Raw genomic sequence first — 21,754 nt, 5'->3', positions numbered from 1 at the left:
GAAACAATTGGATACATATTCGATTTCGTACTACATATGGAAGTGGCACAAATTGGGTTTTGCTTTTGTGTGTGAAGATCGGAATTGGAATGCCGTGAAAAGTCAGATATAGGTCGCATATTCATAAAAAAAAATTAATTATAATAATAAACATTCATTTTGTGCAGAACAACTGCCAAAGTATGATTATTTGAATTGTTGTTTTGCTGCTGCTTTGTCTGTGAAGTACTCACCAAAGGCACAAAATCCGATTACATATTCAAGTTTTTTTTATACGATTTCGACTGATTTAAAGTGAGAGGGGTGGGAAAAAGAAATGAAACAAAGACAAAAAAAAAGATGGAAACTTTTCTTCTGAGTCACAGTTTTCTGAAAAAGTATCAAAACCTCCAGCTGGTGATTACAGTTAAGAAGAAATCCCCTTCTTCAGTCTCCATAATCTTGCACAAAAGTGCTGTGTCAGTCTCATCACGAGCTTTCGCGAAGGAGCTGAAAAGCATGTGAGTCTCACCAGTGACGTCATCTCACAGCCAAACCCTTTTATGCCCCCTTTTGAGAGAAGAAAAATCCCCAGATTTCAGAGTGAGTATGGGGACAGAATATGTTTGATCCCTGCTTCAATGTTTCTTAGTGTTTGATACTGTAAGAATGTATCAGAGACGCTCAGAGGCACAGGGCAGCTGTCGGCTCAGCTTCTCTGTTAACGGGGTGAGAGAGAGAAACTTGGCAAAAGTGAAGTTTTAGTCACATCCTAACTGAACGAGCTGTGCTGGCGGGGATAAAGTGAATAGGGTCATATTAAACTCTATCAAAACAAAACCAAGAGGGAAACTGCAGGCTAAACTTGAAATCCAAGAAGCCGTACACCTGGGGGCGCTACTGTACATGCCAGGAGATTTTGTACTGATTGACCTGGTGTGGAGGGAAATCTATCTTTTTTTTATGTAAAATATTTTACAACTGTTTGTTGTAATTTATTGAAGTTGTAGAAAGAATGCAAGCTATTGAAATGTCTCCATATGGGCCAAACAAGCTTGTCTGAAGCAGATAGACTCTGTGAAAATATATTTTAAACATCCATTCCCATATAGTTATGCAGTTAAAATAATTAATTTAGTTTTTTCTGTATTAAACCAATTTTTTAAAAATCTAACTGCTTTTATTACTAAACATAAATTCAGTGACTGAAGATGTACATAAACATGTAAAATTAACACTAGCTTAAAGTAAAAAGTAAGCATGTTCAATATATTAAGTATTATGCCTTTTAGTTTCAGTGTATTTGTTACAGTACTGTCAATACTAAATACAGAAAGGTGATTTGCTTCTTCAACTTTTATAAATGAAACAAATTTTCCTAACTGCAAATGGAAATTAAAATTATGACAACTCCTCTTAAAACGTGCACATCAGATGTGTTATTCCTACTTGAAAGCATAGTCAGTATTAGCATTGCATGGTGAAATAATAATGAAATAAAACAATATTCAAAGTAACTCGAAAGTCTTTCTGAAGCACCAACACCACACAAAGAGTCACCTCATATGCATTTGTATTTGTTTACATTCAAAATTGACAAGATTATTGTGAGTTTATTGTTGGGACCCCCATAAGGTTGAATGTAACGTTAGCAGCCTGGCACATTGATGTTAGCTTGCTAGTTAGCCATCTTTTCTGCTCCGGTAAATAGCTTGGACTGTATTGTTTATTTTACCAGCAGACCAGATGACATCCAACAAACACAAAAATGTCTGAAAAGAGTGATGGATGACATTACTCTTGTATCCAGACAATGATTTGTGTTTTTGGTGTTATTTGCTACTGCAAACGTTTTGTAGTTTCAAGGAGATTGGAATTTCAGAGAGTTTTTCTTCAAAAGGCCATCATCCACAGCTGACTGACAGATTGAAGTAACAACAGGGAGAAAGGGGGGCGCTACCCTACACTACATACAATGTGATGAAAAAAATAACCCATACTGCCATGGGCATGTCATGAAAAAAGTGCTTAAATCACAGAAATAGTGTATGAAGAAATTCACTTTTAAATCAAAAACCAACCAATGGCTCTTGTCAAAGACATCAGGGAAATATAATTTTGATTTAGGGAAAAATAAAAAAATAAGATGAATAAGACACATATGTGAGAACAACTAAGAGAGTCATGTGAATTAGTTTGATAGTTTTTTTCTAAATTGCAACCCAATAAAGGGTGTATAACTTAGGAATCTCAGCATAGCAATTCTTATAGTTTCAGAGCAAGGCGCAGAAGCTAAAACTTTACATAGGACATGCTAATTACAGCAAAGTGTCTGTTGCTTTGGAGCCAAATGTGTTCAATTTAAAAAGGAGTCAGTTATCGCTGGTAAACCCAAGGTCAGGCTCTGAACTTAGAACCAAATGCTTGCCTCTGAACTTATTTGTGTCTTATTAGTACTACAGCGCAGATGGGGAAACAACCTTATATACTCTCTGACTGAAGTGAAGCTCTGGGAAAAGCAGGACAACTCTTTATCTTTCTAATTAATATGTGATCAATGTTATTTTCAGTGGAAACTTTAAGTTCTAGTAATTCAAACACTGCATTACATATGTTTGACTCGTAATATTTGAATAAAGTCTTAATTAGGAATCTGATCAAAGCCCAAAAGCAGCATAGCTGATGAACATTTAAATTGAGATGCTAGACTCCCCCTCTAAAAAGTAAATAGCAAACTGGTACTTTCAGAAAAACACTACATTAGTAAAAAAAAAATGTTGAAATGCAATAAGTAATATCTGAATTAAAAATCCATTTATATTGAGACAGAAACTGGAGAAGAATGTTAGCACTCCTTTACAGCAACAGGAATTTCTAGGGAATACAATTTGTTTCATCTTGCAAACCTAAAGCAGACATTTGGCAAAACAGCCCATAGCTCATTAGTTATTATTTATTATCCACATATTGCAGACTCTGGCAGTCATAAAATGGGGCACATTCCAGTAAAAATCTACCAACCAGATACTTCAGGGGTAAATAAAAACCTTGAAGTATCAACTCCACTGATAACTGAACTCTGCAGGTAAACACATCCTGCATTCAGCCTCCGATTTAAAAAACTACAATGTAATTCCAAGTAAATTCAACAAGAAGAACTGTGATCAGTGACTACTACAGAGCCCCAATAAAGATCAGAAAAAAGGTTTTATTCTGCTGTTTAATATATTTATTTGTCTTTAAGGTCTGTTTTGTTCTGAAAGGATGAAGTGAGGGTGATACAAAGTAAAAGAAAGGCCTTTTAGATCAATTAGGTTTAACATTGTCTTATCCTGCTCAGCTCACAAGGTCCAAGTCATCAATCTTAAACTAAAGCCTTGATGTATAAACAAGGACCACATGTTTCTCCTCTTCCTAAAAATGCTTTAATTCTGTGTAATATTGAAAATGTATGTTTTAAATTTTTTTAGAATGCTTAAAGTACATATTTTTTCTCATTTACTTCCCATACCTTCATTAGCTCCATCAGAGTTAAAGAGATGTAGAGTAAAGATGCACTAAGACATGTCCTAGTGACTGGAAATGACCTGGACACTTAATCAATGAACAGACTTTTCAAAGTGCAACCTTGGTAGCAGTGACAACAACACTCTTTAGTTAGTGCTATTACTGAGTGAAGAACACACAAAAATGAGTTTTGTTGGCTTAGACTTTTGAGTAAAGTTAAGTTAGAGAAAGCACAGCAATGCAAAAAGTGATTTCAAAGAAAGATCTACTTTCTACAATGTGTTTACAGTGTGAGACTTTCAGCTGATAATAGAAGTGTTAAGTGAAAAGAGGCTGTGGTTTTCATAAACTTTTACCTGGCAATGAGTTTTACAGATTGTTGAAGGGAATTGAAGGGAGCCCTTTCAAACAGCCATTTAAAACACTGTCCCATTAATGTATTTATTCACATTAATCCAGTCTGGCCTCAAATTTTGAATTCATCTGAAAAACTGAAGGCACATGAAAGTGGAGTGCACAAGTTAGGTGACGTCATGTGGTATTTGCACATCAAATAAGCCACACATGTGTTCTGCTCTACTCTTCCTAAAGGTAAGGATCTATATAACCCATAATAAAACTGGTACATAGGCAATTTTCTCAGTATTTGGGAATACTGAGAAAATTGGGAATTTCTTACATATTCTGCTAATAATGAAAAGGTTGGTAGAATATAGTGACATCTAAAGTCAATCAAAAATAGCTACACCCAGAACACAACAGAAGTTCAAAGGGCCATCATTCACTGTGCTTTGACATAAATAGTGAGTCTTCAATCAGCAGTACTTTAGTGAACAATGAGTTTCGACCAGCAGAAGCTTAAAAGGTCAGTTGTTCCAATGTTACAGTCTGTATTGAATAATCTCTTTCCTTCAGATGGTGTGTGTAAAGTGGAACAGACCTATAAACATAATTCATATGAAGACCATGTCACAAAACACTTAAAGCTGGAGCTTAGCTGCCTTCAAGCCATCTCTGTGTTTGAAGTGTACCCCTCCTCTGAGCTGCCAAACAAGGTAGGGAAGGAATTGGAAAAAGAAACTAATGAAAGGGTTAGCCAGTTTTTGAAGCTTAAATGTGGTATATAGAAATGAGAGATTTCTGTGTGACCTTAAATGCAAAAAACAAATGCCATGGGGTGGTCTCCTGCTGCAAAACTCTTATTCTTTAAATCAATGGGGTTTTACTTATTGGTTAGTGATGCTTTACAACTGAACAAAACTAACAAATAAACAGATATACAGAGAAACAACAATTTGGATCAAGATTGCTCATGCCAGAGATGCATCTAAAAGTTGTAGAATATTGGTGTTCAAGGACTAATACTAGGAACCACTGAACATGTGTTCTACATTGTATCTTCTCTGGCTTCTCTGTACAAACATTGTTCTATTAAAATTATAAGAATACAGAAGAGGAAACATTTAAAATAAGATTGAACAGCAACAAATGTTCCACTGCATTAAATTACTTATCAAGTCTTGGTGTATTAAGAAATTTCTTTCTTTTATAAAAAGTGCTTAAATATCCTCACTAGATAACAGATCAAGGTGTATCATCAAATAGTATTTTAGGAACTCTGTTTCCTTTCATCTCAGTTGTTTGCTGATCTAGGTTGCTGTCAAATGTGGTTTGTTCACAGTTTGCTGTCATTTTCAGTGCTAGAAACTGGGGCAGACAAGGGCACATCTGAGGCACTAAAAGCTGCTGCCGCAGGAAAGTGGCAGAGAAGACAAGAAACTAAAGTTGAAAGGAAAATACAGAGTGACTGTGGTGATTCAGACACCCATAATGCTTCTATTGGAGCAACCAATTACAGAGAAAGAAGTGTTTCATTGTTTCATTGTGGGCATGACATAACACAACTTCAGGGACACAGTTTTGCCCTCCCAAAGGCATCATCAAAAAGTAAGCAAGGACTGCATTCACTGTACTAACCTTATGTGCTAGTCTTATTTTCAATCCAGAAAATTCACCTACAGAAAAACAACCAAAAAATGGGAAAGAGCAATCCAGAAGAAAATATGGACTGAAGGGAGTAATTATAAGGAGCATCGTGTAACAACAAATAGAAACCTGGTTTCTCAATACAACAGGAAGCAAATACAACTGTGAACGCAAAACCTTGTCTTTACGGAAGATTTTTTTTGTTTGGTTTTGAAGTAAGGTTTTGATGGAGCTGCTATCAGCAGTCATTGACTTACCAGTGGTCAAGTGTTCTCAGAGTGGTGTTAGTATGGAGAAAATTTCTCACCAGAACCCTATGGCCAAGATAAGGATAAGTTATAGTTGCACTTTTGAAAGTTTGCACTGAGAGTGCGTGAGTGTGGCAAAATTCAGAGGTGCATGACCAGGCACCATGACAGCGTCCAAGGTCAACACACAGGAGCTGGGACGGCACGGTTAGCGTGTGCCCTCCTGTGCCTGGTTCAATGCGTGAACTATTAACCTAGCTTTGCAAAGTTGATTTCTTTCAACTTAAAACAACTCCTGTCACAAAAAGTTCATTGTTTCTTTTCTCAATAAAAATGTTTAAACATTTAGGTGAATGTCGCTGCTGCATTAGATAATTATCTACATATAACTATGATTATTTGCAGAGAAGATGGTGAACAAGCACATTTTACAAGGGTAACAAATATAAATTAATGGAAACATAGTAATTAACTTCTATATGAATAAGATTGAAAGCAAAGTAAAATGGAGAGGTCCAGACCATCAAAGAGCAATCATTTACACAAACCCAAGACCAATTCAGTGTGGCAGACCAAAGATGCATATTTTCTGAACTGTGGGAAGAAGCTGGCATACACATTTACAGGCCCCAGCTGGAATTTGAACCCATAATTTGAACTATGCCACACTGCCCACCCAGACATAAATACCACTTTAACAAATATTGAATGGATAAATATTTGCAATTTCAAAAGGTAGAACCACATTGTGAAACATGATGGTAGGAATGCAGTGGGGATTATGTGAAGATAAAAAGGCATCTAAAAAAGTATGCTGTGGATGGCTGGACGGACAGACGGACAGACAAAAAAGCATCACAACTACATTATCTAAAGAAGTAGATGTAATTCTCATTCTCCAATAATACAACACAAGTGAATGAATGATCCAAGCCAATTATTTTTGAAAGGCTGGTCAAAACCTAGATAGGTAATACTTTGAGTAATATTCTGAGTATTTACTGTTTATTGGTAATTGTAGCATACAATATTTATATTGATATGTTAGTGTTGTATTTTTTTCCTGCATCAAAGCAAGACATTTCTGATCATTTGTGGATCAAACGTCTAATTACAAATCTTAACTTGATCTTTCAAAAGCCCATCCCTTCTATTAACTACATAGTTCTATTAACTATATGCTGTGCAGAATTGAATAAATCTTCACATTTCAATCAAAGAAGCACAAAAATCCAGCACTTTAATAGGTTTAAATTGAAAACATACTACGTAGAAGTCTGCTTTAAAAATGTCTGACGTCGAACAAGTATATCTACGTGCTCTTGCTCTTGCTTACAGTCAGAAGAACAGACAGACATGGATGAATACATATGTGTACGCATCACATTTGCCTGAGAGGGAAAAAGAGCGAAAGTGGAAAGATATCGATTTCTCTGTCGACTCTTTGAGAGGAAACCCTGAGGGAGCCTTTAAATTCACTTCCACCCTTCAGTTGGCTGAATTAACTTCATTTATCCTTTGGACTAAAACACAAACATAAAATAGATCTATCTCTCAGTGTCTAGATGGAAAGAATTTCACGCTGCATTTGGAATTTTTGCTTTGATCATTTTATCCCTTAATTAAGCCAATAAATGGAAACTGTGGAACAAAAATACATGCAAGATGTTGATAAATAAGTAAAGACCTTGCACGTGCAAATCAGAGAAACTGTGACTGAAACCAATTCCTTTGTTTCATATTGAATCTAACACAGAGAGAAACCAAACCCCCTCTGCTGTTTTTCATTGAGAACCAGACAGACTAAGGATCAAGAGAAAAGCCTTGCTTCCCTGAACTAAACTTTAGAATCAAAACATACACACACCAGTCCCAAAAAGAAGGATTTACAGTAGACACTCATGAGTGGCCACATAACTTTAGCTCTTTCTTCTTGCTCAGTGAACCAGTTATTGTCCGTTTGTGTTTGGCAGATGAGTCACATCCAATCATCTTCTGAGCACAAGCCCCAGGTCAATGAACACACCATTAACTCACCTATAGTCCATTGCTTCTAATGATTCATTGGACATTTCTTCAGTTGCTGGGTACTTATTGACAAACCAAGGACAAAGGTAAGTTGTCCCCTAGAGCTGTGAAAACATCCTGGCATTGTGACTGCTGCCTTTGAGGCATTTAGATGGAAAGCCCTGTCCAAACTCTCTTAATTGACTTTTTTCTCCTGTAGAAGGAAAAAATCTTTAACTTTAACAAAAGCAACAAACTTAGAGGGTTAGAGGTTCAAAAATTGATTTGAGATATTCTGTCTCCATTGCATTGTATGTCACTTGTTTTACTTTTCTTATTGCAATGCTCTTTTTTATTTCTCTCAAGTTCTTTAAGCACAGAAATCAGATAAGCAGAGAAGTGTTTCTGCTTTGGCTACATACAATAGCAAGTGATATGGGTTACAATGACAGAGCTCTGTTTCAATATGATTCAGTTTCTCTCTTATGATTCTCTTTTTTGAAATCTTTGCAGCTTAATATTGATCCTTTTTAGTCTTTTTGATAGAAAGAACTGACACAACTTTGGTTAAATAGAATAGTGCTGTTACAATGTCTCTGTTCTTCCCATGTATGCTGATTTATTGAAAACTGCATGTTTCACATGTCTAAACATGAGGCAATAACAGGGATTTGGATGAATAGCAATTGCATATTTGAAGCATGTTTGTTGCTCTTGTTCGAGTCATGTTCTGAATAATAAATATACACATTGGTAGCATTGCAATGTTCAAAGCATGAGAAAAAGGTTGTGGCTTATAGTCTGTAAATTACAGTCATTTACTGTGTCAGATTACTGAGCTGTTTTTAAGCTGAGCCATCGCCAGTGTGCTTGTATAGCAAGATTAGTTGTGCTAGCATGAAGTACTAGACCAGTGCAAAAACTGATGCGTGTTTTTAGAACTTCTTACTTCTAGTGGAGAAACAGTATGCAGTATGTGGCAGAAGTGCATATCCAAAAAGGGCTAAATATGATGAACATTCTGATCGATGACTCTGAGGTTCTAGCTAGCCTGAGCTATGTGAATTGAGGAACCACAGATATGGTTTATTTTCAGCACCCATTCTCAAACGTGTGCAATATAAATGACTAAAACTACCTTAATTATTTTCTCAAGTGTGTTAAATTTGCAGCTTTATGTTGTCAACATTTGCTTGCTCAGACCCATCCAATGCCTCCTGATTATTTTGCAACAAGTGTATGTGATTTAGCAAATTTTCTCAGTTTTGTGCAAATGAATATAAATATGTAGGAATAACTGAGCATAATTCACATAAACCCATAAAATGAGTTTCTGATTGCTTGATTCAGGGTAAAAGCAGGGGGTGTAGCTTGCAATCAACTTCCTACTTACTGACAATATATCAAGACATTCAATTCAAATGTAAAGATGGGAAAGATCCTTTAAAATCACTGAAAATCATTATTTTCTGTCTAGTAAAGAATTCACACCTAAGTCTACATGGCCTCTCAGATAGAAATGGTTTTAAAACGGATTTGTCAAAATCTTCAAAGGTTTTTCATTAAATTTGACATGCTATGTCAACTATGTTTGTAAGCTGCTGTTCTGGACTAATTTGGTATTTATTTTTGCAATTTTACAGTTGTCAAAGATGAAAATATCAGGAAATTATGTTTTTTTCTTTATGTTGTTTTTACAAATTCATTTTATCTCCAATCAAAGATTCAATGTCAAATAAATGAATGAACATATTCCAATTCTAAAACTCATTTATATCATACTAAGCTGCTTTTCAGCTTTTTTTTAAAGAAACAAACATAGTCACCAAAATGTCAGTTACATATCAACACAACTTTTACAGTAAGTGAGCAAAACTGACATGATGATCTCAGCAGTGAATATGTCAAAGTAAATCTCTCACCAGTGAATCAAACCTTTACAGACACCCAGGCGAGTACAACAAAATATCAAATGCCTCACTAACCTTTGACACTTGAAGACAAGCTGAAGCAACCCTGCACATATTGATGTGGTTACACAGTTAAAAGCCAGACACAGCAAAAACACAAGTGTGAGTGCCTCTTAAAACAAACTGTTCTCAGTTCCTTTCCAGTCATCCAGAAGTGAGGTCATCCAGAATCAGAGATTCCCAGAGACAAATTGCTACCTGGTGGGTCATAAAGTCTAAAGACTTTAATGATCATACACATGATGAAAACGTTAAGTTTGTCTAGACTGAAAAAAAATCCCTGGAGCTTTGATGATAACAAAGACTGATCGGGAGATAAAGACAGGTTGAGTCATTATCAACTAGAGACTGTCCAAACATTAACCTTTCCAAATCCCTGTACCAACTGATTTGACTTTCCAAGTTAAGATGCTCTCATAAATACACAGCCTTGAAGTTTTTGTTCAAAATAACCTGATGAAGTTCATGTTGAATTTCAATAGTCTATCAGAGTCATGCTGAAACAGAAGAAAACTGGGTTTCATCTCTTGCTCCTTGAAGATGTTTTACAAGATTTTGGTAGGGGTAAGACAGTGTGGGGGATATTTTCTTGTCATACTTCAATATAAATTAAGCATAATTTAAATGCCACAGTCTCCCTTAGTACTGTTGCTGACCATGTCCATCTTATATGAGCTCAAATCATCTCAAACAAGTTTCTAGAAATTTAGTATTAGTTCAGTGTAATCCAGTGGCCTCCATAGTTGTCAACAGAGCACCTTTGGGATGTGTTAGAACAAGAGATATGCATCACATACGTGTAATTGACACATCAGCAGCAACTGGGTGTTGCAGCAACCGTGTGATGCTTCAACCTGTGTGCATGATGCTCCAACTTGTTACAAACAAGGCGCACTTAAAACAAAATTGGCCAGTGCATTCCTATGCGCTTAGTATATCCTCAGAATATTGTTTCCTTTATCAAACCTCAAATGAAATGATTGTTTCTTTTACACACTCTTTCACTGCTTTATAGTCACCCTTATAATAGATAAATAGATTGGATTTTGCAATTTTTATTTTTAATATTTTTATGTGGTACAAAACATTCATGACAAAAGTGCAAAAGTCAATTCACCTCCCTTTGGCTAAAGATTTTCAGGGTTACATAAGGGTAAAATCTTGACTCAAGAGTCAAAATGGTGTCTGGGGCTCACTGCATATCATAGACACTTTGTGTCTGTCGATGTGAAGACAGACTTTAATGTCTCACTTATGTCAATCACAACATTTGATAACTCACATGATGACAGTGCCTAATGTTTATTTGGCTGCAGAAGATTATACAGAGGGGGGGAAATGGGAGAGGTGACAGACTTACGCAGTGGAGAGCTAAATTTTTCCAACCTCTTTTTCCAAAAGCATTTTTTACTTTTGTCACAAATTAATTCTAAACAAATACTGAAAATTTTAGTGAATAGAACAATTTTAGATTGGAATCATCCATGCGTTAGTTCATCTGTTAAAACACAGTCAGCCCAACAGAAGAAATTGACTTGGGAGCTCACTTGTACATAAGATTGTCAGCCACTGCTTTACTATTGTTTTTGTTTGCTTTCCTATTACAGACACATTGGTGAGACCACAAATTTAACCTCATCCCAATACAGAAACAGCAGTGAACAACACAACAAGCACTGAAGATTTGTAAGGATGTCTTCATAAGTGTGTGGGAACAAATTTAGCTATACTTACTTCAAAAACACTGCTCCCTACACATGCAGTTTGCAAAATTCAAAATGCAGTTTGTTTTCATTGAAACAAACTGAGTTGGTATGAAAGAGTTGGTATGAAAAATTGCAAAAGTCACAGTGCCTGGGGAGGGGGGGGTGGGTGAAATGCACTTTTGTAACTTGTAATGGTTCCAAGTTACACCATTTGGAAGAACAAGGCAACAAAATACAGATTGCATCTAAGCAAAACTGTATAAGCAATGATTAAATAACCAAATTGTGCTCAAAACAAGCCAGCATAGTGGATCCTGGTTTGCATTAGTAATAATGTGAACAAACTTTGGAAAACCAGCTCAAAAGTAGAAAATTTGTGTTACGTAAGGCTTCAACTCTGCTTCCTTTCAAAAGCTTTTTGAAGTTTAATAAATATTGTCAAACTTCTAGCTCACCAAAATAGTATCAAATTGAGGGTTACTGCAGAATTTTGAAGAAAATTATACCTGAATCTACGCTTAATGTTACACACTGTCTGGAGCAAATATATCAAACGGATTTCACTCTTGGTGGGGGATTTCACTTTAACGGCTGAAATTGGATCCTTTGGTGAGCAGCAGTCATCTTTGAAGCTTTTACACAGTGGAAATGTCACCTGTCACACACACTTATTGTCTGACAGGCCTATGTGCAACAGCTCTGTTTGACTTGTGGGCTTGGGTCATTGCTACTCTCAAGCCCAGTGGCTGGAATTATTTCAGGAATTGACTATACATGGACTTTAACTTTAACACTCAGTTTTTATAGAGGTCACGATATAGCTAATTATACTGCTAACAGCAAAATGTGTTTCAAATGCAAAAACAAAGATACCACTTAACAGAGGTTGCATTAAGTCAAGACACTGCATTGCACAAAGTTTATACATCAAAGTTATGCGAAATAGGTTTACTTTGTTGAAAGTTTCTGCAGAGAGTGTGCTGCTGATGTACTGCTTTTTCAACTGAGAACTTCAAAGGTACTGTCCAGAGATATAATAAAGTTGAGCAGCCACTGAAGTAAAACTCCTGCTTAAAAATGCACTGCAGGACGGGCAAATGTAGAGAACAGTTCATTTATTCTATTTGATGGTCTTTTGTGAGTTTATGATTGCCTATGTGTATGACGGGGGCTGGTGGAGGAGTCTTTCAATAATGCTGTCATAACACAACAGGAGAAAGAGATAGGAAGAGGAGAGTGACTCAAGGAGACACAAAAGCGGAGAGGGTGTTGGTGAGGAGAAAGACAAAAGGAATCACAGTAAGGGGTGAGGGAAGACAGAAGAACTCCGTGAGGACATAAAAGAAAACAAAGAAAGCTTTAATTACCGGACATAATCAAAGTGTGGTTAATTAAGAACTTTGGGTTTGCTGTTTAATCATCTCTACAGGGGCTGACCCAGGCTTTTAAGAAGGTCATCAGTTCTGCAGAAAGACCATTTCTTTATATAAAGAAGATACTAGAAGCTCAGCGAGAACAAGCACATCTGGTTTCCAGAACAAACCTGCTCCCCCTTCTTGCCCCTAACCTGACTTCACGATCCGAGATTCACACAGAGACACAACTCGGGACCTGTAGATTTCCCAGCATGCCCAGCTCACATTCCTGACCTCCTTCTGTCACTCTACCATTGGACTCCACCTTGTTGCCTTTATCTACATCACCCCCATTCCTTTTGCAATTCCCTGTCTTTGACTACAAACCAATCAGTCTGCAGTGATTTATGACTGACTGACAGGGAACGTTACAGCAGCTCAAAGAAAAGTCAGTCAAGCTCTCAACAAGAGCATCATAGATGTAAAGCATTCTGATAAATCTTCAGTTGCATACAGTCTTGCCCAAGTTTCACTTGAAAGTGTTAAAAGGTTGAGTCCTAGCAGGACATGAAAACAGGTGTCATGCAGAGTTGGGAATGTTGAGGAGAACCAAAGGGGAGAGAAATAAGCACTAGTGGACACCAACACAGCAGGACAGTGACCTCATATATGTCAACACAACCACAACACTCTTGAGTGTGGAAGTTAAAATGGGATATTTTAATGTACTTAAAGCAGAGAAGCTCTAAGGACATATTTTAAAAGGAGGTATGTCAGCTGTTTATTCAGGCAAATACAACAGATAGAGTTCGCTAGATGCTCTAGCATACATTTCTCTACTATACCATTTTGCAATTTTGCCGATTTGATCATTTGCACCTGAAAGGTTCCTAAAATTGGTGACGGGGCTCTACTGAAGGTTGCAAGGGTACAAGCTTTTATCATTGTTGGCAGCATAGTCTTGGGGTGTGGGTAGATCACCCAATTCCTTCTCATGATATCTCACTTCAGTCAAGATGATATTTTAGTTGGTTTAGCAGAATAAATAAAAACAACCCCTCAAACAAAAATGAACCCCAGACTATGTACATTTGCGTCAATTTATACATTATTAATAAAGTTAACAGCAGAAATAATAATAAAAAAACACAGCAAGTACAGCATACTAATAAACCACAAGACCAATAACAAACTATCTATTTTAGAATAATGCATATTTATTACTTACTTTGCACTGAGCCCTGCTGCTGACTTGAAACTTTAGGTGGGCTGATCCTGCTCTTGGAAGATACCATCTCCGCATTCTGGTCCTTTTCAAATGGACTCTGGCTAGTATCCCGAATCTCAGTCTGGGTCTCACTTTGGGGTTTGTCCTGTGCCACAGCTCCAGTTAAGGGCTTCTGTCTGTTCAGGGCACCATCGTTACCTGCCCTCATTAGCTTCTCCCCCACACTTAGTACCCGGGCACGGCCAGTCAAGCCAGTGGTGCTGGGGCATTCCTTCCTTGGGGAAGGAAGCTTGGATCCTGCTCCTGCCGATGGGGGGCGAGCAAGCCGGGAGGCTTTAGACATCCTGTAGGTTAGTCAACAAGTGAAAGCTACTTAGTTTTCCTCAGCCGGGGTGACTGCAGCTGTATCCTGAGGGCATTCTGGAAGAATTCTTGTCTTTTTGTTACTCTGGAGCTGCAGCATGTTGAAGCTGGTGCAGGTAAGTCAGATGGGCCAAGAAAAGGAGTGAGAAGAGAGAAGGAGGGTACTATTGGGAAGCAGGGTGGGAGGAAACTTAGCTCCTTGGAAGGTGTTCACCTCTCCTGGCATGGCCTCCTGGGATCATCCTCCAAAGCAAACAGTGAGCATGTAAGTAAGTGTGTGTGTTGGTAAATAACTGAACGTGTGGACAAACCTGTGGAGTGACAGGATGTGCTGTGCCAAATGCAAACAAAAACTCAGGTCTCCAATGTCAGCACATTCCAGCTTCTTAATCCCCCCTATGCCTCCTCCTCCATCCCTTTCTTTTTCCTCTCCTGCCCCCACTTCTCTGCACCTACACTCATAACACAAACATGAACTTTTCTTTCCTACCTCATACTTAATAGTTCCTTCCCGTGTTAATGTCCGCCTTTCTCTTGTCTCCCCTCTTCTCTTTGTCTTTAATTTACATGCTCTTCTTGTCTGATGCACAGCAGGAAACCATCCCAGCACTAAGGCAGGCAGAAACCAGAGAGAGAAAGAATTACAGAGCACCAGAAAAAAAAACTGGAGAAAAAAGAGCAGGAGGAGGAAGGAGAAACTGCCGGCAGAGGCTGCGCGGAGGAGCTTTTCTCTTCAGGTGCAGCTGCACAAGCTGTTCCAGATGTGAACACAGCGTTTCACGTCATCGGCGGACTCCTTGGAGCAACACTCTTCGCAAACCACTACTTCGCCTCGTCCTATTTTTGCCTACTCTTCTCTTCTTCAACTCCTTCTCTGTCAGCTTCGAGTTATTTAAATCCAGTCAGCCTGCGCTCCTCACATGTGATGAAATGTTCAGAGCCAGGAATCACACATGCGCAACACAACACACTCATGTGTGGATTTTTACACAGAATTACAAAGCCCAGAGGAGGGAATCCTCAGAGCATTAGTAAATGTGCATGAGTCTGCAAGATACACACAGTAAAGCTGATTTGGGTTGTTACATGTACATGTTTGACAGAGACAAAATAAAATAAAAAAAAACGCAAAATACAATCAAACTCTGTTTTCTGATCAATAGAAATATCTCATTATGCATGTAGCAAGTTAGGAATACTAGCAGTTGAATTTTAAATGTTTTAAATATGAGAATGATTTTAAGAATGCATCCCTGAAGATGAGCTAGTGATCAAAACTGGCCGATTTTCAGTGTGATAGTCCCTCACCAGTGACATACTGGTCAGAATCTCAAAAATCCAAACTTTTCTAGTCAGTTAATGCACCATGCTAATCTTTACCATGTCACACTGACCTCAACATCCCAGTTGTTAGTGAGGGAAAAACTTTAGATATCATGTATTGAATGATGATGGGGCTCCTCACCCTATCTCTAAGGCTGAGTCCAGCCTCCCTCCAGAGGAAGCTCATTTCAGCCACTTGTATCTGGGATCTCATTCTTTTAGTATTGGCAAATTGCATACAATTAATTTGGGTATTAACTGCTCAGTAAGAAAGGTAGCTGTTAACTGTCTAAAAGTTGCTAAATAGCATCAAAACTTAATTTGCATAGTTGGCAATGCAACAAGAATACTCCCAGAATTCTGGCTGGGAAAGTTGGAGGTGACTAAGCAGCCCCAAGTTCAGCATCATTAAAGCTGTTGGCATTTACTATCTATTATCACTTCTGACAAGTATCTCATTAAATCACTGGCATATATAGTGTTGCAAAAAAATAATAAATTGTGAACATTTTCATCTTTAGTGTTTCAGCTTTTCACAGACAGTTCCGATCACAACCAAAGTGTGCCCTGTGTATCAACTTTAAGTACAGATTAAAATGTCAAGTCTGTGATCATTTTGTCAACACAGTGTTACAGATGGTCTCCTCTCATAGCAACATCACATCAAATGACCACTAATAGCAGGAACGTGTGAAGAACATTTTCCACACTGTTCAACAGGTCAAACCTTTACATAAAGCCCATAAAATTAAGAGTAATGCATCTCTAAAATACATTCTAACACTTGTAAAACAGTTTTGACCTATAATATTTGACATTTAGCAGAGATAGTTATTTAACACCTTATGCAACATTTTATTTTATTGTTGACATAAGATATACAGTACCAAATGCACATTTGTGCATTTCCAAATCAGTTTATTTTCAGTTGTTAAAATAATTATTGCTAATCTAAAAAAAATTAAATGTGCCAAACTCTGCAAAGAGGTCACCGTATCCACATGCCACATGAGTCTGTGACACTTTCAAAATATGCCACAGCATCTAAGCAGACATGTGAAATGACACACACGGATGTGAATGTTTGCTCGCTGAGTAAACACCAGAAAATGGATTACAGCAAAGGATCAGCTGTGATCAGGCAACACTCATAAATAAAAGAGCAGCAATCTGCATAGACTGTGGCACAGGACTTACACACAAGCTCCAATGCATGAAAAGTCAAATGTGCTGCCACAAAATGATAAAACACAGAGATTTTCTATAGAAGATTTTAGTTTCCCATCCCCCTTATGGACTGCCTGTAACACTTCTAAACCCGCTCTGAACATGACAGCAGCCATCGCTGATCATATAGATATTAAATATTAATCACATTGCCACTTATCTCTGTGGCTTTAGACAAAGACCAAAGCAGATTGACCTACATACTTTCCCAACGAATAGTTTGCTGACAAAAATCTGAGGGATAAGAACCTCGTGAGAACTGCTGCATGTCTGGTGGATTTTAGAGAAAAGGGCGGAGACAAGATGAAATATTAGAATTGTGTCAGATTATATTTGTGCGTCACTACTGTAGCTGTTGTGTTTACAAAATTATAGTAATCAGGATTACATCAAGCATAAGAAATAGGGACAGTGGTAAAGCAGGCCAAAAAACGTCAACTCTTTTATGATTTGATTGTGGCTTTGGGTAAATCAACATATATGGTTGGAGTAAATGAAAGCCTTCTTCAGCGACTGAAAGCCTCCAACACTTAAAGCCATAATCCAAATATATAGTAGGAACTCACCTCAAAGGGTTTTTAAATATTATATTTAGGAATGGATATAATTCAGTTTCCCAATTAAGTCTGTAATTTAGCATAATTTGACTGATCACAGGGCAGATAAATGCAGAGGGGAAATTAATCAGGTATAAAACATTTTTTAAAAAGTCAAAGCAGAAAACAATCTACTACTCGCGCTTCAAATTTGCAACTAAGCAACTTGGAAAAGATGGTTGTTTGATGAGTTAAAATCAGCACCAGCAATTAAAGCAAAATTAGCAAACCTGCAGCCTGTTGTTGTGCAAGTCCAGGCCTAAGAGCCAGCTACAGTTTGAACATTGGCAGGTAAGAGACTGACACATCAGAGTAACAAAACAGCAGGTCTTGTAGGAATATGGAGATAATTCCACAGACTTTGATCTTAGACGATAAATGTGCAGAGGAGTGGCTGTTAATTTAGACATGCCTGTAAAAGTGACAAACAAGTAAAGAATGTGCAACATTTGACAATAAATCAAGAAAGGCTGAAGACATTTTTAGAGCATGTGCAATGGTTTTTCAGGTTTATTCTAATATACCAAACTGGTAGTTATGTAAGTCATTAGCTGATGGAACATTAAAAGTTCATGTCTAAATTCAGAAGCAACTTAGCAAGTTATACTGCAATCATTTGGCTTAAAGATAACTTGTAGTAAATTTATCATCTTAAAATGGCAGTATGTAACTTTCATAAAATATATATTTTTACATGTTTGTTGAAACTGTCATTATGTTGTGACAGTATGTTATGTGACAGATAATCTGTGAACAAATTCAGCTGCTCTGTTTTCTCCCAGTGGTAACTAGAAACAACCAATCAGAGCCTGGAAGAGGGTCTTAGTGCTTGTGAGTCTCAATCTTGTGGGGCTATTCATTCTCCTCGAACTACCTCCTTGCTCTCTACTACCATTACAGCTTTTCTCTGTCAACAGAGCCTGTTGTGAATGCTAAAGGCTAGTTAGCATAGTCACCAATGACAGAAGATTAATGGTTATTCTGCAACAGTAAAGTTGTTTATTTACCATTAGCACATTTAGCATTGAGTACCGGTATATGAAATTGAGTGACAGAGTCAAGACCCTCCTCCTGGCTCTGATTGGTTGTTTTTAGTCAGGAGCGGTGCATTTCTTCAGATGTTATTAGTAGCTCAGGGAGAAGGTGGAGGAGCTTGATCTTATCCAAGATTATCTCTCTCGTAACATGCTGTCAGGACATTGTGATAGTTTTAGCAGATATGTAAAAACATATTCTTTATAAATGTCACATAATGCAGCTTTCATGGCAACTCAAAAATATAGTCTTGATGTATCAGTGGGGATTGTCTCCACTATAGTTTTCAGAGAAAATGCTTCACCTGTAGTTTTTGCTCAGGGCAAATGGTCATTGTGGATTTACCTTAGAGTCAGCATGAGCACTCAAATAATTTAAGAAAAGCTATATTTCAGAATCTATAAACTTTCTATACTGAGTACAAATTCTTTATAAACCGCTCTTTTTTGATTGAAAAATCAAAATCAGCTCGCCAGTGTGTATTTTCCATAAGCTTGTCTAAAGGGCCTTTCAAAACAGAACTGATGATGACCACCAAGACTTTATGCAGATACAGCTTCCCATAACTGGAGTGGTTTAATGAGGAGAAAAAGAAAATATTCTAAAAACAAGACAAACCAAGAAGGAGGTAAGCAGTATTATTTATTTAAAAACACAATCTGCCAGAGTTCTCAGAACAGCTCAGCAGAGAGGATATTTTAAAATTACTGCTGTGCAGGTCTGTCTATACAACTGCGGAACTCTGAATCGTAGTTGACTTGAGTTCAAGTTTAGAGTTATTCAATGCATTTCCAAGCAACATTAGGAAGGTAGAGATTATATTCTTTATATAAAAGAACTCTAAAATGTGTTATCAAAAGTCTGATTCACTAAAGTTTTAAGAACCCTGTTTGATTTGCAACACTATGTTTCTACATTCTGGCCAGGTTTGATGTTTGTCTGATTAGAAGTATTAAAGGGGCAGTATTATATGTTTTCCAAGCACACAGTTCAATTTCATAGCACAATCAAGAAACTATGTTACCTTCAGTTGGTATAAAACGTCTGCATGTCGAATATGATAGAAGGAATTTGACTCTGTGATTTAATGCGTTGAAATTGGGCCTCTGTCTACTTAAGAAACAGATGTGCAGTTCTACTAGGTGTTTGGTAATTGCTTATGGCTAGTCTGAAGGAGCTCAGTGGGAGAGTCATGGAGATAGGCTGCTCTGTGAGGCAGAAGCTTGAAAGCCTGGAAACTGCAGCACCAAGAAGGAGCTTTCTCCTTGAAGGTGAAGCTCGGTCCCCCCAAAGAGTTTTGCATAGCTGAATGGTTGCCAACAAAGATTAAAAGATTTCTCAAGCCTGCATTAAAGAATCAAAGCAGCACCCCAGGGATGTTATAGATGAGGGAATAACATTATAACATGATGTAAAGCTCAAAAAAGTCAATTTTACAAACATAAATCCTAACTCAGAGGTTTCAGGTATTTAAACGGTACCACCTTGTACCATTTTTAACAAATACTTTTCTTTTATTTTTTTCATACCTGGTGACTCTGTTTAGTTTCTGCATTCAAAAAGGACTGGCCTAAGCACCACTATGGCTAGAAAAAAAAAAAATTGAAGCATTTGTCTGTCTGGTTTGTGGTGATGAACAGGAAGCCTGCAGGGCCCTTATCAGATTGGATTTTAAGGAAGCAACAGTGTCTGAACACATTGTTGATTAAAGAGCAAAGCTGTGGATCACTGATAATTATCAGTAAAGTTAATTTATCTGCAGTTTAACTAAACACAAAGGATAGGTCGGCCTGCGGTGGGAGCAGGACTTGGGAGGCCGATGCAGGGGGGAAGGGTGTGCTTTGTACTTCTTTGGAGAGGATTAACAATGAGTATATTTTCCAACCCTTAAGGGGTGGTTGTTTCTTTTCCTTCATTTCATCTCAGAGCTTCCTCTCAACCATATCATGAGTCATTAATGACTGTAGCATTTGGTTGACATCAACAGTTCAATCTGTAAATGAGGGCAACAGAAAGCTCCGCACTGACAAAACTTAAGGAATATTTTTCTTTTGTGCAAACAGAGAGGTAGCATTACCAATCCTTCCCACAGGAAAGGACACTAAATAATCATTTAGTCTGTAGCTTGTTGGAAAAATGTGTCAAGGTCTGTCAAACTTTCAGTTATACTGCAGTTGACCTAAATTGATCTCCATCACAATTTCCTACTTGAGCAAGCCATCAATGTTTGATTAGAGACTTTTTAGTAACTCTCAGGCTCATGAATTTAAAATGTGCTTCCAATCTCTCTCTGAAACACACCATCCTACACAAGAACAAAGTGAGCTTTTCATTTTCAATAAGAAATCCTTTACTCCCTTGTGTATTTTCAGCTGTTGATTGTCCCTAAATCCCTTTTGAAGAAAAGTGACTCAAGGGCAGAAATGAGACGACTAGATTCGCTGCGACAGTTGGAACCAATTAGCTTTAAGTTGCAGCAGTTCCCCGGAGAGAACCACCAAGCATGTCTCACAGTATTTGCCGCATCAAGTCAAGATAATGCTATCCCAATCATTGGAGAAAGGGGCCATCACTCAGTTAACAAGTCTGAGATGCTTTTGTAGTCAAGAGAAGTGTTTATCATCTGTTGCTTAAACCAGATTCATGGTACATGAGACTCTTCTGGAGGATAATTGACCAGAATGAGCTGTATAGATGCTAATCATTCTTTGGTGACCTGTACAAAAACTTGGTCAGCACAAAGAATTGCATAGAAAACTTCCCAACTGAAAAAATGTGTGACAGACAGAAGCTAACACTGACTGTTGAGTGTGAAAAATGCTGCAGTAGCAGCAAGAAAGTGACTTTTTTGCCTTACAGAAAACTAAACCTACTTGATTCTAAAAATGAAGGATGGACAACATACAGCTTCTTTCGCTAGAAAACGTAAATTCAACAATTATTTGAAAGTTTCTGGATGGATGGACGGATAGATGGATGCCAACAAATGACTGATCCCCAATGCTTAATTGTAACTTTTAAGGGGGACAAAACCCATAAGGTGATTCTGTAATCATTGTCATTTAATTCCAAACTAGTTTTATATGTGTATTAAATTTTTATTCCCTGATACAGTTTGTTTTTGGGTTCAAAATGACATGTAAGTTTGCATACAAAGTGCTATTATAACTGCCATTCAATGCATAGACCCCTTTAGTTTGGGTTTGCTTGAAAAACGCCAATGT

The 21,754-nt window shown here is 37.5% G+C and overlaps 1 protein-coding gene across 15 annotated transcripts in view; it reads right to left on the bottom strand.

Annotated features, from left to right (window-relative positions):
• kiaa1217 (KIAA1217 ortholog) overlaps positions 1 to 21,754 on the bottom strand; it is a 119,568-nt gene that overhangs the window by 82,389 nt on the left and 15,425 nt on the right. For 2 of the 15 annotated variants that reach the window (XM_023326620.1, XM_023326623.1), the window contains exon 1: positions 13,987 to 15,312. The exons of 1 other annotated variant lie outside the window; for it this stretch is intronic. In XM_023326620.1, coding sequence (XP_023182388.1) covers positions 13,987 to 14,329 — 343 coding nt within the window. In that variant the 5' untranslated portion in view covers positions 14,330 to 15,312. Of the gene's footprint in view, positions 1 to 13,986; positions 15,323 to 21,754 lie in introns of those variants that run through there. 12 more of the 15 variants (XM_023326617.1, XM_023326622.1, XM_023326618.1 and 9 more) reach the window with 9 other exon arrangements.

Source organism: Xiphophorus maculatus, chromosome 21, assembly GCF_002775205.1.
Source record: "Xiphophorus maculatus strain JP 163 A chromosome 21, X_maculatus-5.0-male, whole genome shotgun sequence".
Classification (NCBI taxonomy): Eukaryota; Metazoa; Chordata; class Actinopteri; order Cyprinodontiformes; family Poeciliidae; genus Xiphophorus; species Xiphophorus maculatus.
This window is presented reverse-complemented; position numbering and strand designations above follow the sequence as displayed.